The 17,111-nt window shown below is 42.2% G+C and overlaps 1 protein-coding gene across 2 annotated transcripts in view; it reads right to left on the minus strand.

Moving 5' to 3' along the window:
- Positions 1-5,283, minus strand: part of LOC118788873 (alpha-1,3-mannosyl-glycoprotein 4-beta-N-acetylglucosaminyltransferase A-like) — a 30,767-nt gene extending 25,484 nt beyond the window's left edge. For both annotated transcript variants that reach the window (XM_036545049.1, XM_036545048.1), the window contains exons 1-2: positions 5,167-5,283; positions 4,204-4,622 (exon numbers count right to left, since the gene is read on the minus strand). In XM_036545049.1, the coding sequence (XP_036400942.1) occupies positions 4,204-4,297 (94 nt within the window). In that variant the 5' untranslated portion in view covers positions 4,298-4,622; positions 5,167-5,283. The remainder of the gene's footprint in view (positions 1-4,203; positions 4,623-5,166) is intronic.
- Between the last annotated feature and the right edge of the window lie 11,828 nt (positions 5,284-17,111).

The following is a 17,111-nucleotide window of genomic DNA, read 5'->3' on the forward strand; positions in this document are numbered from 1 at the left end:
CCACTACACAACACTGCAGCCCAAAGCTGTACAGTGCACCCAGGTGTCTCCCACCCAGGCCATGCAGTGTGACAGTGCAAGACTCATTTCTTTTCATCCTTCAGATAAGAATTAAAATGCGATCATTTTGAACGCATTATTGAATGGCTGAATTGTGGCATTCATGTTTTTACTGAATGTCAAGCTGCCATGGACACTGAAACCCTGCACAGTCATGTCCTTTTCCTTCCTTTCTTTCCTTGAGGTGCACATATGATTTACTGAGCAGCCATCATCCTGTCAGCAGGCGATTCTCACCGGTCCATTCACCCTGCTTTACTCTCTCCCCTCTTCCTCAGTTATAACACTCACCTGTGAAACACTCCGTGTTTACACCACACCGATAAAAATGATTATTATTTCTGAGAGAGATTTAGGATCCCTGTGACTGATGTCCTCTGTAGGGAAATGAACTGAGAATTACCCAACCCGTAGGCCCACAGACATTCCCACTGTGAATGCTCTCACAGTTCCACATTCTCTTCAGAACATTAGTGGTCAGCATCCCACCTCTCTGCCAAGAAAGGCGGCAGAACAAAAATATCCATTTCAAAGAGATAAGGATAGAGAATATATATACCATATCCACACGGAGATTCTCAAGATCTATGACACTCTTTTGGTCACCATGCCAACAGCAGACCATAAGAGGGGTGACTCTAAACAGAGGAGTGAGCAGAACTGGGTAAATTTAAGATAAAAACACAAGAGTACGCAGAGCTGGGTAAATATAAAATACAAACAGCAGTGAGCAGAGCTGAGTAAGTATTACAGTCTAGTAAATGAGTGGACAGAGCTGAGTAAGTATAACATGCAAACAGAGCAGTGAGTGGAGTTGGTTAACTGTAGAAACAGAGGAGTGAGGAAGCTGGGTGAATATAAAACAGAACTGGAGTAAACTGAAATGCAAGTGGAGGAATACAAACACACCTCTAGCCCTAGCCAACATGCTTCTCTACACAGAGCACGGGAAGAGAGGTGACAAGCCGCAGAAGTAACAGCCTGAGAGCCTGTGTGACAGACGCGAAGGCTTGGAGAGCAAGCCCTGGCATGGAAGGGGCCACGGAAGGGGGGTCTGGACATAGCGACAGACCCAGGGCTTTTCAAGGGTCTTCAGCCCTCCTTAATGCAAGGGTAGGATGTCAGAACAACAGAGGCAGGCAGAGGAGCTGTAAATATTGGCCTCAGCAATGCCCAGCTATGTATGGTGGGGAGTGGTGCCACTAGTGTAGGTGACGATGGCCAGACCTGTTGCTGCAATGCACCCCATCTCAAGACAAGGCAGGTAGTGTGTGGAGGTGGTTTCACAACATGCCTTGCCAGAGAAGGTTGTGGATTGCAATCCTTGGCGGGGCCACTGAGCAAAGCATCTCCCCCACAATGTTTCTGTTGAATGTCTTCAGTTGTCCAAGAGCATTAAGAGGAACTGGTTTCTCATCAGAAGAGTAAGCTGTAAACTACTCCTCTGTGATACTGTTTACTTACCATCACACTCACGGTGGCAGTGCATGTAATTAGTATTACTCACAGTATTACTCACAGTACAATAGACTGTGAACAGGTGCAGGGTGCATACATTGAAGCAGGTTATAAAGGCAAGACCAAGGGGGAGGATTATCAGGGACACTGGAGGATTTGAAATGAATGAATTGTCACACGAAAATCAATATGGAGAGGAAGCAGAAGAGAATGAAACAGAGAGAAAGGAAAGACAGAAAGAAAGAAATGAAAGAGAAAATGCAAACTGGTCCCAAGTTCAGGCATTTTGTTGTGTGGTCACGTGAAGTCAATGTGTTCAAATGAGGTCAGACAGCACAGGGCCACTTCACTCATATATGTATGTAGGATAAGCCACGCTAACCTGTCATTTGGCTGATGATGTAACTGCAATCCTAAGTGCATGTGTCATAGCCTGTTTTTCCAGCATTGAAAGAGGACCCATACAACCACAAATAAATAAACAGAGGAATCAGAGTGATAGGGACCACTGAAAGGGAGACAATGCAAATCTTGGGAATAATCCTTAACTAACTGGAAAATGCTTTGTGTTGCTGCTGTACAATGATGCTAACAGGCAGTAAAAAACTCAAGTGAAAAGTAGAACACCATTTTACAAATGTCATGTCAAGTGAAAAACCGGAAAAGTGGCTCTGCAGCAATGAAGCTCAACAGGAAAATCCTACTGCACAGAGAGCAAGTCTGAAGAGGCCATCCAAAGTTTCTATTGTCTGTTTCACCAGGACGTCACTATGATTCAGCACTGCCTGAGGGATGTGGTGGTAAGACCTGCCCTGAGATCTGACATGCCAACAAAGTGTACCCATGCCCTGCACGACCACAGGCAGGCATGCACACATTCAAACACTCACCAAGGTTGAAGCAAGTTGCATGTTGCACCTTTATTATGCGCTGCACATGTGCTAGCGCACAGCACTGACCGTTTCAAAGCTGACTCTCTGTCTGAGGATTCACAGAGACGGCCTTCTCCTCCAACATCCGAGGAGCTCAGAAAGAGCCTTGTCTGAACAAGAGCTGCAACATTATCCAAAGCAGCCCCCATCCTCTCATCAGTGCCTCCTCCAAGAGCCGTGCTTTATGCTGCAATCCTGAATGAGCTACTTTAGTCAGACTATTTAGGCTAGGAGGATATCTTGTATTTGTCTGTGGCTTGAAAACACCGTTTCAAACTGCGCCCTCTCTCACAAAAAAATAAATCATGGATAATTTGCCATGGGACTTGAGTTTCGCATTGACGAAGCCGACGACAGAGCAGGTGGGAGGAAAAAGGCAACTGATACAAAAAAAAACAACTGCACTTCTCCTTACAGGCCCATACAGAAGATTCATCAGTAGCCTGACTGTTGGTCAGGTCCCCATTTCTAGACAAGAGAAACTCTGTTAACAGAGATAAATCCTAACTTCCACAGCCCCACTAGGGTCATGAGATATGGGCCCAGTGGGGGGAGCAAACCTTTTGCTCAAAATCATACTCATCTAGAGGCACAAAAAACCCATCACTATGAGGGAAAGACATTGTGCCACATATCTGTCCATTCTACGTGTTTTGTCCCTCTTAATGAAAGCATGAGGATTTTTCCTTGTTTTTGCTTTTATTTATTTTTGAATACAGTGGTTCACAAATCCAAGGGTTACCTCAAGTTTTGCAGATAATGCAACAGACCTGATTGCTACCACCAAATGATCACCCCCATACACGTCCTACGTGAACAGTGATACAATCATCTACATTCAACTCTGACCTCACTTTACTGCATTCCAAACGCCAAGAAACTGGTTTTGAATCAACAGATTGAGCACTGTTCCAACAGCAATAGCCTGAATTTCAGAACAAATCCATTCTCTGTCAAAAAGACATTCCAATAACCTGAAAAAAAATTGCATGCTATACCTGTCAGTAGCACTGTTGATAAACTTTTTTTCCCAATACAGTTCATACAAGGTCCCTGGTGTTGATCGCTGTCTTCAAGTATAAACTTCTAACAAAGCGCAGAACTTAGAATGGTTTGGCTAATAATTTACAAGAAACCAGATCTGTCCATCTCCTCTCAGTACTTGCCATATCAACCCTGTGCTTCTATCATTTCGCGTAATGCAAAAGCAGACAGCTGAAGCTGAATCAATACAGGATGTGGGCGGTTTAGTTATGTGTTGGCTCCAAAACTGAATTGACTAATGGGAAATTAGCTGGAAGACAAGCTCCTCCGAAACACAACATGGATCCACGGCCATACCTTGGCACTTGTGCTCTCACTCCAAAACGAACACAAACTACCATCCCGGACGCTAATTAATCTCTGACTACTAACACAACAGCATACAAGATGCAAAACACTCGCATGCACCACCGAGGAGTTGGTGCAGGAACCATTGCTACCACAAAAAAATAATACTCCGAAAGAGGAACAGGAATTCGTTAACAACCGGCCCCATTTTTTCTTTCCACAGTGGTTGTTTCATTTCAACCGAAGTGCGTTTCCACATTTTAGTCGTCAGATGTGACTGCTTCTCGCCTTGCATGGAGGAAAACTAAACCACCCCAACTGGCGCTGATTGGGAAACCTATGTATCCATGTCATCCTTCTATCAGACGAACTCTTCTACTCGCCGTAGCGCATGATGACTGGGGCGGCACAGCGTGCTTACCTTTCCCATTTTGCCAGGCAGTGTACCAGGACAGACTGAGGAACGAAGTAATGAACAGGAGAGCTGTGGCAACAGTTCCATGTCTGAGCCTCATTTCATTTCAGCGATTTTCCACGACGCGGTGTCCCCAGACAAATGTTTACGCTCAGAACCCCAGACAGACAATGCACGCAGAGGGGGGTGAGCGGGGGGCTCTAACGCCTGCCGATCCAACACGCCGCTGATCACTCAGTCCGGAGCATTTTCACAATCAGTAAGCGGTAACGTTAGCTAGCTAACGAGCTAGCGCTGTTACTACTGATAAAAGCAATACCGTCGCTGCAATTCCCTCATTTGCATCGAAATGATGATCTGAATTGGAAGATCTGTTTTTGGAGCCTCGTCGTGCACCGCGATCTTCAGCTGTTTTGGTCAGCTAGCTGTTTGAAATCAAATGACAAGAAAAAGCACACAAAAATTTGTTTAACAATCAAAGTGAACTGTGGGACTAACACCTGTCAAATAAAGTTGTTGGCTGTCTATGCTAGTTGCTTGATAGCTTGTTAGCTAACTCGCTAAAGAGGGCAAGTACCACTTGAGCTGTGCATACAAGTCCTGCTTGGCCAAGTTAGACGGTCGCCTGGAAGACTGAAAACTCATCAGACTTTATGTCCTTTATCTCGCTACTGAGCTACTTAGATCGCCTCAGTATCATAACTGCCTACTCTGTAACCAACAAAAGTTAAGGAAACTAAATATAGGGGTAGCCGTAACGTAATTGCCCGAGTTGCCTTTAACCCCGGTGCAAAAAATAATGAACAGATATCACTAGCGGGCTAGCAAACCATCAAGAAGGCACAAGAAAACACATGATACAGCTTGCTTTCCCCGGTTTAGTGGCGCTCACACTGACCAGCTAGCTTACAGGTACCGCAGGCTAGCAAAATATCAAGTTTAATGCTAGAAAAAAATACGGATACTTACTTGCCTATTCCACATTCTGTACCAGCTGTCAAACCGCTTCGTTTCTTTCCTTCTGGCTAACACTCACCAACCTACAATTCAGCTGTCGATGCTCCGCCGGTGGTTTACCGTGCAACCCTCGTCTCGATTATTATTACGAACTGTGAGCTCTCAGTCAACCTTAACACGGTCACCGCCCACCGAGAGATACTATTGGCTACTGTCAATCCCCCGTTAGCCAACCACAACACAAAAACCATACATTGAAGGAATTGGCTGATATGTTACTCCAGTCCAGGTTATGGCAGTCCTGTAAATTCTGTTGTCACATAATGATCCTGGTCGGTGGAGAATATATTCATCTTGATTTTACGTCATCTGTTTAAAAACTACAGATCAAACATTAGAAACATTAAAATAAATATTGATCAAGCGAGCTAGAGCGCAACAAACATAAATAAGTGATCAGGGGATCCCAATTCAAGGACAATGGATTAAAGATAAACAAGATTAGTTTTTAAAATAACTCAACAAGTGAGTCATTTTTTATCAAGTGCCTAGAATTCTCATGAAATACGTAGTCTAACGGCAAACCACGACTATTTCAAGTTTAGATTCAGGATCTTATAACATTTCGATAGGCTGACGCTATAATTTTGTAAGAACCTATAATCCTTTTTTCTACATAACCAGCTGCAGTAACGGGAGTATTCATTATATAGTGTAATCCTATTGTATACACATTGTGTAAAGAAATATGCAATATTGTGGTCAGTGGCAGATATAAAAAGTGTATGGTAATCAGCAAAAAAAAAAATTACAATTATCCAAACTGTTCGTATACTGAATCGAAGCACTTCACGATGTTTAAAGTGTTTAAGGATACGCAGGACCCTCGGGTCCAGTTCGCAGACCGACAGGCAAAAAGTGACAGCTTTTGTGTTCGTACAATGGACAGCATTCGCACCCCTTGGATGTCACGTAATGTGAAATGACAGCTGTCGAGTTATCTACCAAGGCGAGCTACCATCTCTCTGTCATCGCCATTTCAGACACAAGCGCATTCAGACTGCCAAAGCCAATCTTTTTCCTGATAGGCGTGGGATATCATCGCTCAGTTGTATTTCATCAGTAACATCATACTTAGTAACACATGCTTGTAGACTACTGGTCGTGAATGTTGCAGTAATACTATCCTTTAACTCCTGCATTGCTGAAAAATAGTTAATAATCACGCCAATTCCAGTGAAAGAGTGTCTTACTATAAATCAATGTCCTGCGCAATATATTTTTTTCTGGTACGCAGTGACATCAGAGAGGTTGTTAAATGCATTCTTTGCAGTAGTTTCCTTTATTTTACACTACCATGACGACACATTTCACTAGTCGGTTGGCTATTATTCCCAAACGTAGAATTTTTGGCCACGAGGAACAGAGGCAGATTGTAAAACTATGTGTTTTGTGTAAAATAACACAATGATGTGAAGAGATGCATTTTGTACATTTTTTCTTGCACCCTATAAATACAAGATAATATAAATGAATACAATATATGTTGTTATGGAAATCTACGACACCTGCAATTCAATAACATTTTTGAGAAAGTCAACATGGAGGTAATATGTTTCTGTCTTCTAGGTAGGAACACTACATCTTGTCTTGTAATTCATAACTGTGCAGGTTTCACCACAGAACTATACACTATTTTCAAAGGCAGTATTAAACATTCTGATGCTCAGAGGAGCTCCATTTGTGTATAACCACTAAGGCGATCCTGTATAAAAATGAAGGTGGTGACAGGTTCATAGAGGGATATAAAGGTTTGTGGAATCTGTCTTGGTCATTTGTAAATACTGATAGTTTGACATGGGTAATGGGACAGGCTCATTGTTTTCTGTCATTCTGACACCCTGTCCCCAACTCATGTGTAAGGCATATTCATTTCCAGTATGGACTTCTACAGGGCAAAATCAATAGTGCAATCATCCCACACTGCAATCTAAACAGTTTGTTAAAATTAAGCCAGAAACAAATCAATACATTTTCCTGGACCATACAATGAGACAGATCTAACGTCACAGTGAGATATAAACAATACATCAACACCATAAATAAACTCATTCTACAGGCAATGGAGAAAGAGGTCAGAACCTGAAAAGAGGGTTAGTTTTGTGCAGGTGAGGAAGGCCACCTTTGATCATGTCCCCTGAAGCAAAAGTTTCAAATGCCATGAGGGGGTGGACACATCAGTCATATCATGCAACTTCTCTGTGGTAAGCACGGCAATTCGTCACCAACTGTTACCTCATAGTTTGGAGCAAACAAAACAGATAAACACAGATTTCAGGTCTGACCTTATTCAAGGAAAGAGGCTTGCATGTTATATATTACCATTTGAAATGCATTTCCCCCCACCAAGTGAGAAGCTGGTAGACTAACCCTGTGCTCTGGGTTTTGCTTAAGAATTTAAGTTAACTTAAGACTAGATATGTGCAATACTGTTAATCATACCATAGCTAATCATTCAAATGGAATATGCCTTGAAGTAATTTAGAACCAATTTAAGAAGCTTTTATGTTGTGCTGAATCTCAGATTCCAGTGAATTTTATGTGTTTGTGTTCTGTGTACATGTGTGTGTACTTTATGTGTATGTTTCAGTGGCTGCAGTCTTTCCAAAAGAAGACTCCTGAGTCCATTTCAAAGCAGTTGGTTTTTAAACATGTTATTTAACCTGAGAGAGGTCCAGGTTGAATAAACATTTCACTACCGGTCCCTATAGTTCAGCAGAGGGTTTGAAGTATTCATCAAGGGGCATCAGTGATACCCCCTCTGAACCGTCCTGACCCACACCTGTATCAGATTCAGCTACCTGAAGAACCACTTCCACCTAAAATTTTTATCATGGGGTGTCTGGAATGCTCACCACACTTGATTTGTGGGGAGAGATGACTGGTCAAACTGGCTGCATTTAAGTGGATATCTTTTCATAGGAAGTTAGGGGCTGGTGTGAGAAAGAAGCTGGTTCAGTTCAGCCATAATCTTTGATAACAGGCCTTAAATACAAAGTTATCAAAAGTTCTATTCATTGAATGCTAATATTAATGGATATTGCAGAGAGAGAAGCCACAGAATAACTGCATCATACACCAAACATTCCATATTATGGAGGGTCATGGTCTATGGCTTCCAATGATAATGATCCATTACTCACCTCAAGAACATGGCTGCCTCAGCAAACTCTGTTTTCTCAGGCCCCAACTCCACCATCTCTCCAGTCAGAGTGAGTCTGGTGCACCTGGGGTCTTCTGGGTCATACACATTCTCCCTGACAGCAAGGGGCACCAGTTCTTTAAATACTGACAGTCAGTCAAAGGCCAGGCTACATCTGTGCAGAAATTACATATAGAGCTGGTGAAAGAAAGGATCTGGAGTTAAAAATTATATTTCTAGAGGTGGGACATTCTGCAGTATTAACATCATCATGAGAAGTTCTGAAGACAAGAATATGTCCAAGGCCTTCGCCTACAGACTGGCTTACTTGTGCTGGGGTAAGGGGATGGTAAGTCAGCCAAGGGTATATCTGTCTTGCTGTACAATAGCAATCCCTGCTATTCAATTGGGTGCCCACAAGTCTTCCTGTATAAAGTAGCAAATGAAGTGTCTTCCTACGACTCACACCTGTGCAGGCCTAGCATGGGGACTGTGGCTTGAAAAGAAACAGCACTTGGGACCATGTGTTTCAGAGGAGAGAACATGCTTGCCTGTGCTCTCCCAGATTGCTGCCGGGGGCATTCGCATAGCAATGAGTATAACACTTCTATGTTATAACTGGGCATTCCAGTTGCGAGAAAAAGGAAAAACATTTGGCATTCCAATTAATAATGAAAAACACCACAAGAATAGTGCAGCCCAAGGTATATAGTGTATCAGTGCTTGTTATGCAGCAAATTTCTAGTGGTTTTAGTATTTTTTCATATACAGTACTAGATGACCCAACTTCCTCCAGCATATGGAAGCTGAGAACGGCCATGCTTTGAATTATTTTTTGATGCCATTATCTTGAGATCACAAGTCAATTATTCCATTATCTCGAGATAACAAAGCTTGTTTTCTTGAAATAACGGGTTAATTTATCTCATTATCTTAAGATAGCAAAGCTAATTATTCAGTTAATTATTTTGTTATCGCAAGAAAACAAAAGGTTGTTTCCTCTCATTACTTATAATGTTCATCAGAGATCAGGAATGCCATGCCAGCATGCGTAGATGGCATCTTGACAACTGTAGCAACTGATTTAAGCTGAAAATGTCAGGAGTACCCATTATTGATCAACACATCAGACTGTACTTCAGTCAAGGTCATGCCTTGACTTACTGTTCAGTTATGGATCCTCCCTGACAGTCATGACAGCGATCTGTCAAAAGTTGCTTTCTCGTAATAAATTATCTCATTTTCTCGAGAAATCGCCCTTTTGTTTTCTTGAGATAACGAAATAATTAACTCGTGATCTCGAGATAACGGCATTAAAAAAATTATTGCAAGCATGGCTGTTCTCGGCTTCCGTAGTAGCACATACCTGCTTTGTCACACACTCTTAAGTGTAGGGCAATATTCATATTATAGCTTTGTAACTTTTTTATACACTCCTTTCTTTGTTTGGGGGGGGGGGAGGATGTGATATCAATCTTATACAAATGCACGGCAGTGAAGATCAAAAATGCTGAGAGCCACTGAAGGTCCTCTCTGCCTAAGAGAATGAGAAAAGGGAGAGTCTCCAAAAAGCAGCTCCTCAGATGAATCTCACTGTTGTCCATTGGAGTCACATAACAGTAGGGGGCTCCTGCGCTGTTGCCCAGAGGGCTGTCACCGACTGAGAACGTGCACAACCTGTAATTTCATGAAATTAATGGAATGAATAAATGAAATCTCCCATTACTTAATTACACAATTGTTGTAAAGGAAATGTCAACTTAAGAAACAATGGTGGTTCGCACCTTATCCCATGTGGTGGATCTTCTGTTACAAATATAGTCGCCACTTCTCTGAAGCATTGCTAACGCCCGGCTGAGCATGTTTCCAAAACATGGCTCATGTCTTCTAAGAGGGTAGAAGCAGCTTCTTCATTTCAGTGAGTCCAATTATAGGCATCTTGTCAGGGCTCCGCCCCCTTAAGCCACGGTGTTTTTGTTTTTCCCCGTCCCTGTGCTTTTGTTTTGCTTGTGTTCCAGCCCCGCCCCGCTCCCTGCCTGGTCTACGCCCACCTGATCTCCTCATTACCTGCACCTGCCTGCTCACCTGCATCCCATTGCCTCGTCACCCCAGCCCTATATCTTCCCTGCGTGTCTCTGTCTCGTTGCTAGTTTGTTTCAGTGATTCTTCCTGTCTCGTCCCCGCATTTAGTTCCCGTGATTTGCTTGCTGTCGCCGTTTCTACCTGATTCCTGACTTCGTTTTCTGCCTGCCGATTCGGATTTGTTTGACGCCACTCGCCTGCCTGGTTCCTGACTCTGCCTGCCTTGACTACCGTTTCTGGATCTGCCCCCGGACTGCTTCCCCGTGTTTTCAAACCCTGCCTGTCCCTGTACCACGAACTGCCTACCGATTACGATTAAACGTTTGGAACCGTATACCCTGTGGTCCGCGTTTGTGTCCCGATCTCCGATCCTGACACAGTCTACTCATGACTGCCAACAATGCTGACTTTATGGTTGAATAGCAAAGGCAGAAAACCACAACAAATATTGCTAGTATCAATTTCAATTTCACACACAAACACAACACACTGATTTCTAAGAAATTGTCAAAATGTTCCTATAGCTTAACACTCTTGAGGTGCATGAGATGGTTCCTGCCAAGATGGAGCTGAAACCAAACGTAACCAAATGTAATATTTAGAGAGCCTTTCAAGTGACTAAACTGATCAGCTAGTACATTTATGTTACTGGTACGTTAGGTTTGACCATTTCTGAGTGACAAATGTTGAGTACTGAAAAGAAAGGAACAGGTGAGAAAAAGAAAGACAATTCAGCAATGGCTAGCAACATGCCATTGTTGGCTAGTAGTGCCAATGTTCTCTTTGACAAGTTTCACGACTATGCAGGAGATGCTCTGAAGCTAACATGGATGGATTATGAAGATTTTCCTCCTCGCCCCATCACTCAGAGCAAGCCACCCCCCCACAAGAAGGGCAAAGCAGATGTGGATATGAATAAACCCAACATTATTGCCACACTTTCTCAGCCGATCGACACCAGATCAGACAAACTAGAAACAGTAATTCAGAACAACTCATCTCAACTTGTGGACCTGAAAATTGCAGTGACATTAGCCTAACTTCAAGCCAAGACAAGACATACACCACGAGGAGAGTAAACCTTATTTTTACAGCAGCTTTATTTCATTCACTCCTTACTGGGAGGACAGTTTTCCTCTGCAAAGTACAGCTACACAACAACTGTAGTTTCATTTTTCATTTGTGTAACCAATCCACCCCTTTCCTTACAGTAATTTCTTACAAACACAGGATTCTGTAACATAAGGAAAGGTTGAATCCGTATGTGCGCAGATAGTAAGGTGGAAAAAAAAGGTCAATGACGCAGAGTTAGATAGATACTCAGGTGCTGGAATCTCAGGCTCCACCATGTACCAGAAAAGATGGAGACCCAGCATGTGCACAAGAAGGTGACTCAGATTTGCCAGGCTATCCTGCCAGAAGATAAGGACCAGCTCCCAGGCATGACTGACACTGTGCACCACATCAGTGTGAAAAAACCAAAAGGCTCCAGAAGCATCATCCTGCACTACATTACATTATTGTAATTTAGCAGACACTTATCCAGAGCGAATGACATAGGTTACAGTTTTATATATTATCCATTTATACAGCTGTATATTTACAGAGGCAATTGTGGGTAAAGTAACTTGCCCAAGGGTGCAGTGGCAGTGCTCCAGCAGGGAATTGAACCTACAATCTTTCAATACAAGACTAACTCTTTACCACTATACCATGCTGCCAACACATCCTGCAGAAAATCCTGCAGTTTTCTTTGTCTGTCCTCAGAGCAGCAACAGCTAAGGACTCCATTAACCTGCATAACAATGGCCTGCACCTTGCTGACAGCCTCTGCAAGACTGACAGACTGGACCTGACTGACAGACTGGACCAGGCGCACAAGGTAGGGTAAGCGGCTTACTTTGTGGGAAGATGAAGCTTCATCAAGAAGAAAGAGATCCTGCTTCACCCACTGAGATAATCTTTCTTCAGCTTCATCATAAACCCATGTTTTTCATCCTTAGCGAATTTGTCTGTCAGAACTTCTCATCATTCATGGGATGGGCGGAGCCTCATCTCTTATTGAGGCAGAGCCTCTTTACACTCTAGTGTGGTCAATGTGACATCCCCGTGAAACAAGATTACAAAGCCTCTCAGGCAAGTAAAGCTTGGTTTTGCATGCCTGAAGGTTGTAAACCACCAGGACAGTTTCTTTATTGGGTCATGAAAAAACCCCCATTCATGTCAAGTACACATACGCGGTAGCTATAAGTTAACATGGTAATCAAGTGACCATACAACAGGTGACATCTGCTGTGTTGCAGGACTCATTTTTGATGTTGAGAACAATTTTTTATCTTACAGGTACAACAAGCTGCCCTGTTAGTTTGTTGGTGTGGTTAGTTAGCTCCTGAATATAACTTTGTTTACTAGTTAACAAAGTTATCATTATATCATTACCATGCCAACTACACACAACTCTTCCTGTTGTTTCTGCTGACTGACACACAGGTTTCTGCATGTATCTCAACTTGCCTGAAAGACATTTCACAGTGGATAGTGGACCACTGTCTGAACCTGAACCTGGCTAAAACTGAGATGCTTTCCTTCTCATCCAAGTCCTCGCTGTTTCAAGAACTCTCCCTCAGCCTAGACACTACAAGCCTTACCACTAATAGCACTGTCAAAAGCCTTGGTGTAATGTTTAATAGCCAACTATCTCTCTCCTCTCAAGCAGCAGCAGTGAATCAGGCATGCAGATTCTTCCTGTAAAACATCAGAATGATCCACTTGCTGGCTACAAAGTGTCACGTATCTTCATACAGAAAAATAATTGAGCTAATGGAGGAAATACACTGCTCCCCTAAAAGAATGAAAGACAGCAGTTTCTTTTTAGAATAACTGAATGTTTTAAAATACGTATTTATGTCTTCATTTATGTGTCCAGAAATCATGTCACTGAAACATAATCTAAAGAGAGCCCCCCCCCCCCCCCCCCAACTTTTACATCATGTTTACTACACTGTAACTTTTAATAGTAAGCAATCATGTATACATTTTAAAAATAAAGATAATTAACTAAAAGAGAGAAATCACTATCCCCATAAAGGAATTCTATATGTGTGAAAGTGGTCTATGCATATTATAGCTAGTATATAGGTTCAGTTATACTACACTTAAATTTTCCTCTGCTTTGAAAAAGCAATCAGGACAGTATAACCCGGGAAAGCCTTTGTTTGAATATAACCCTTTCAGATATCGCCTCTTTCCTTTGCTCACATTGCTGTGTTTTTCTTTTGTCCAACCAAGTTAGCTAGGGCCAATGAGAAGACTTAGTGGGAGGAGCTGGATGATCTGGGTCTGATCCGGCTCTGCCCTGTTCCGCAGGCAGCAGTGAGAAGTATTTGTGGAGCAGATCGGGCAGTGACATCAGCGCGTCTTGGACCCCAGCAAGAAGGAAATGATTCCATAACATTAATCACTTTAAGTAGTGTTTGTACAGTGAAATAGGCATAGAATAAAAGTTGAATACAGACAAGTTCACTCTTTTTATTGGTCCAAGGATGTTAATATGAGTTAACTGAGGCTATTCAACATGACTGAGTAATTGTTCAGAATATGAAATAACAGTCTGCTGATGGATTGTGTGTTTTTGTGAGTAACATTTATTTTTAGAAGATGATACCTGGTTTAAGTATTACCCCTTGTCAGTCCTTACAGCCCTGTGCATGAGATACCACTTTGGTTTAATATGTTTGTTTTGTTTTTCTCTCTGTGACATTTGTTCCATTTTGGTCTAATTTCTGTGATTGTCAGCACATAGCTGTGATTGAGCACAATTTTAGCAATACTATTAGAGGTATTACAGATGACTGAGGGAATAGTTGATTAACATGAAAGCGTGGTCTGGAGAATGCCTGTTGCGACTCTGAGATTTGAAGTGCAGCTCAGTACTGTTTCAGCTCATCAAAAAAAAAAAAACAAAACAAAAGGATCAACATAAAATCCCATCAAAGGCATGGACAGGTCCATATCTGCCTGCCCCCCCTTACAATCTGGTGAAGTAAAATCAAATTAAAATCCTCTTTTGAGGATTTTAAGACACTTTTAATTTGATTGGTTATGACAACTGCTGTGCTGTTCTAAGGCTTCCCAGTCATTTTCAGCTATGTCTCCTCTGGGGCTACATTATGTCAGAACTAGGTATTTCATATTCTTTGGATCCACTGACTGAATGGGTCAGTTCTCAGACATCTTAGGTATTTGTTTCCTGAAAGAGGTTACAGGTCTGTTTGCTCTCTATCTATCTATCTATCTATCTCTCTCTCTCTCTCTCTCTCTCTCTCTCTCTCTCTCTATTTCTCTCTCTGTCTGTCTGTCTGTCTCTCTCTCTCTCTCTCCCTTTATAGTTGAGAAAGTATTGAATGGAAAAGGTGTACTGTTATGCTTCAGGAAAAATGGGTTTTAAGAGCTTTGGCTCTTAACCTGGTCCTGTTGTGTCTATTTTCTGAGGAAATATGCATGAAATCAAACAGAATTGAGACTAGCTTTGATGGTCCTGGAGCTGGAGAACCAAAGTGTGTCTCCATTAGAAACAGACATATTGACCGACAGATGCATTCACGTTCTGACGAAACCTTTGATCTTCTGTCACACTTTGCAGCGGTATTGTCATTGTTTATGTTATGTTGCACTTAACTGCAGTTTTTAAATCCTGTGAGTGATTTACCAAGGACTGAGCTTGTGCTGAGGAGAATTATGCTGACATGTCTGGGTGGTTAATTTGAGCCTAAAGCTACCATCCTCTTTGGATGGTGGAAACAAACACTTTACGCCTTAACACAAAAACCGGCTACAACACTCATGATTTCCCACTGAAAGAGCTTTTCATTTTTATTCAGGTGCTTTCAACATACTTAAGGCATTCTGGTTTTCTTGTATGAACACACCAAAAATTGTATATATTGTTTATAAGACAACAAAAGAACTGTTTTACAATATGGCATCAAACAGCCTGTCACACTTCATACTGTCATACGTACCCAGATGCTACCCTCTAAACACAGAGTAAGAGTGAGATCCATAAAGACTAGGACTACACGTCACCTGAACAGCTTCTTTCCCCAGACTGTAATCCTCTCAAATAAGGATCCTTCCCATACCCACCTTCTGTCCAATTGCACACTTGCACTTTAATTGTCCATCCCACAGATCCCACAATGGAACTGTAAAACTAAAGTTCTTGCACAAATGTACATAACCAAAGGCATTGCAGTTTCTTTAATGGTATTGTATTCTATTGTATTTATTGTATTGTTTTGTATTGTATAGTTCTGTCTGCATGTATGTTTTCAATGTCGACACCTGCACCAAGAGAAATTCCTTGTACATTTGTACTTGGCGAATGAAGTTCTGATTCATACTTTCAGGAGAGCCATGTTTCCCCCTCTACTGTTTGTGTAGCCAGAGCTCTCAGCAGAAACCAGACTTCATCCTCCTTCTCCTGATATGATGCAGTGTCTCAGAGAATCCAGTTCTAGCTTTTTTTGAAATGACTATTTATTGGTTATATCTGACATGATTATTCTCTGTTTAAATCAAAACATATTCGAACTCCAGCTGGAGCTGTATTTGCACTGACGAAGTTTTATTTTAATATTCTGCGGAACAGTCCAATCTGAAAACATGCTTCTACTTTGAAAATGTTACTGGACAATGCTCACATGGCTACTGTATGAGAAAACACAGAACCAGAAGACACTGTTACATGTAATATTACATTAGTGTAGCAGATACTCTTATCCAGAGTGAATATTTCTTCATAGTTCATATTTCATCAATTTATACAGCAGGATGCTTGCTGAGGCAAATTTGGATTAAGCAGCACATCTGTAGATACAACAGCACCAAAAAAATCAAGACTGCAACCTCTGTGTTACCAGCCCAGATCCTTACCACCATGCTACACGGATCATGCAACAGAGGTCACTGTGGATTGGCTGTGTAGCAGTGCTGTCCTACAGAGGGTTGCATTGCAGTTGTCCTGCCATAGGCGTAGGCCTAGACATCTTCTGTTGCGGAGTGAGCAACCTGGTTGTGTTGTGAGTGAGTACATTTGCAGCTATGGTCAATCACACCGAAACGTGACCCTCAGTCTCTACTTAGACTCAAAGCAGAGCTGTTGAAAGAGCATCCAATCAAATGCAGACACCACTGCATAACACAGGCATTTGACATGTGACTTTTAATACTCACTACGGGGGATTGGTGATGTCACCACAACGTCCTCACAACATAAATGTGTGTAACACTGTGAGCAGAGGTCAGCAGGAGAGGTGACAGAAAGACCCCTCCCCCTTTCTGTCCATCTAACTTTATTAGTCTCTCAGTCCATGCTTTTGTCACTCCAGGCCAGGGACTTCCTCTTGGCCAGCTCCAACCAAGATGGCTGACCTGTACTGGATGTTGAGGATGAGAACAGACCCGCCTTTGTTTGCTGCCTATCATCTCTGTATTTGCGCCGGACAGGAGAGGCACTGGATGTTGGTTCTGGGAAAAAGGCACAAATATTAAAGGTACACACTCACAAGCAGTCATATGTAGTCCAAAACACAGGCACAACTTGCAACTGCATGTAAGAGGTCTAATACATTGGCTGTAATGTCTGACATCATCATCAGTTCTGTCTAGGTGC

This window comes from Megalops cyprinoides, chromosome 14 (assembly GCF_013368585.1).
Source record: "Megalops cyprinoides isolate fMegCyp1 chromosome 14, fMegCyp1.pri, whole genome shotgun sequence".
In the NCBI taxonomy this organism is placed as follows: domain Eukaryota; kingdom Metazoa; phylum Chordata; class Actinopteri; order Elopiformes; family Megalopidae; genus Megalops; species Megalops cyprinoides.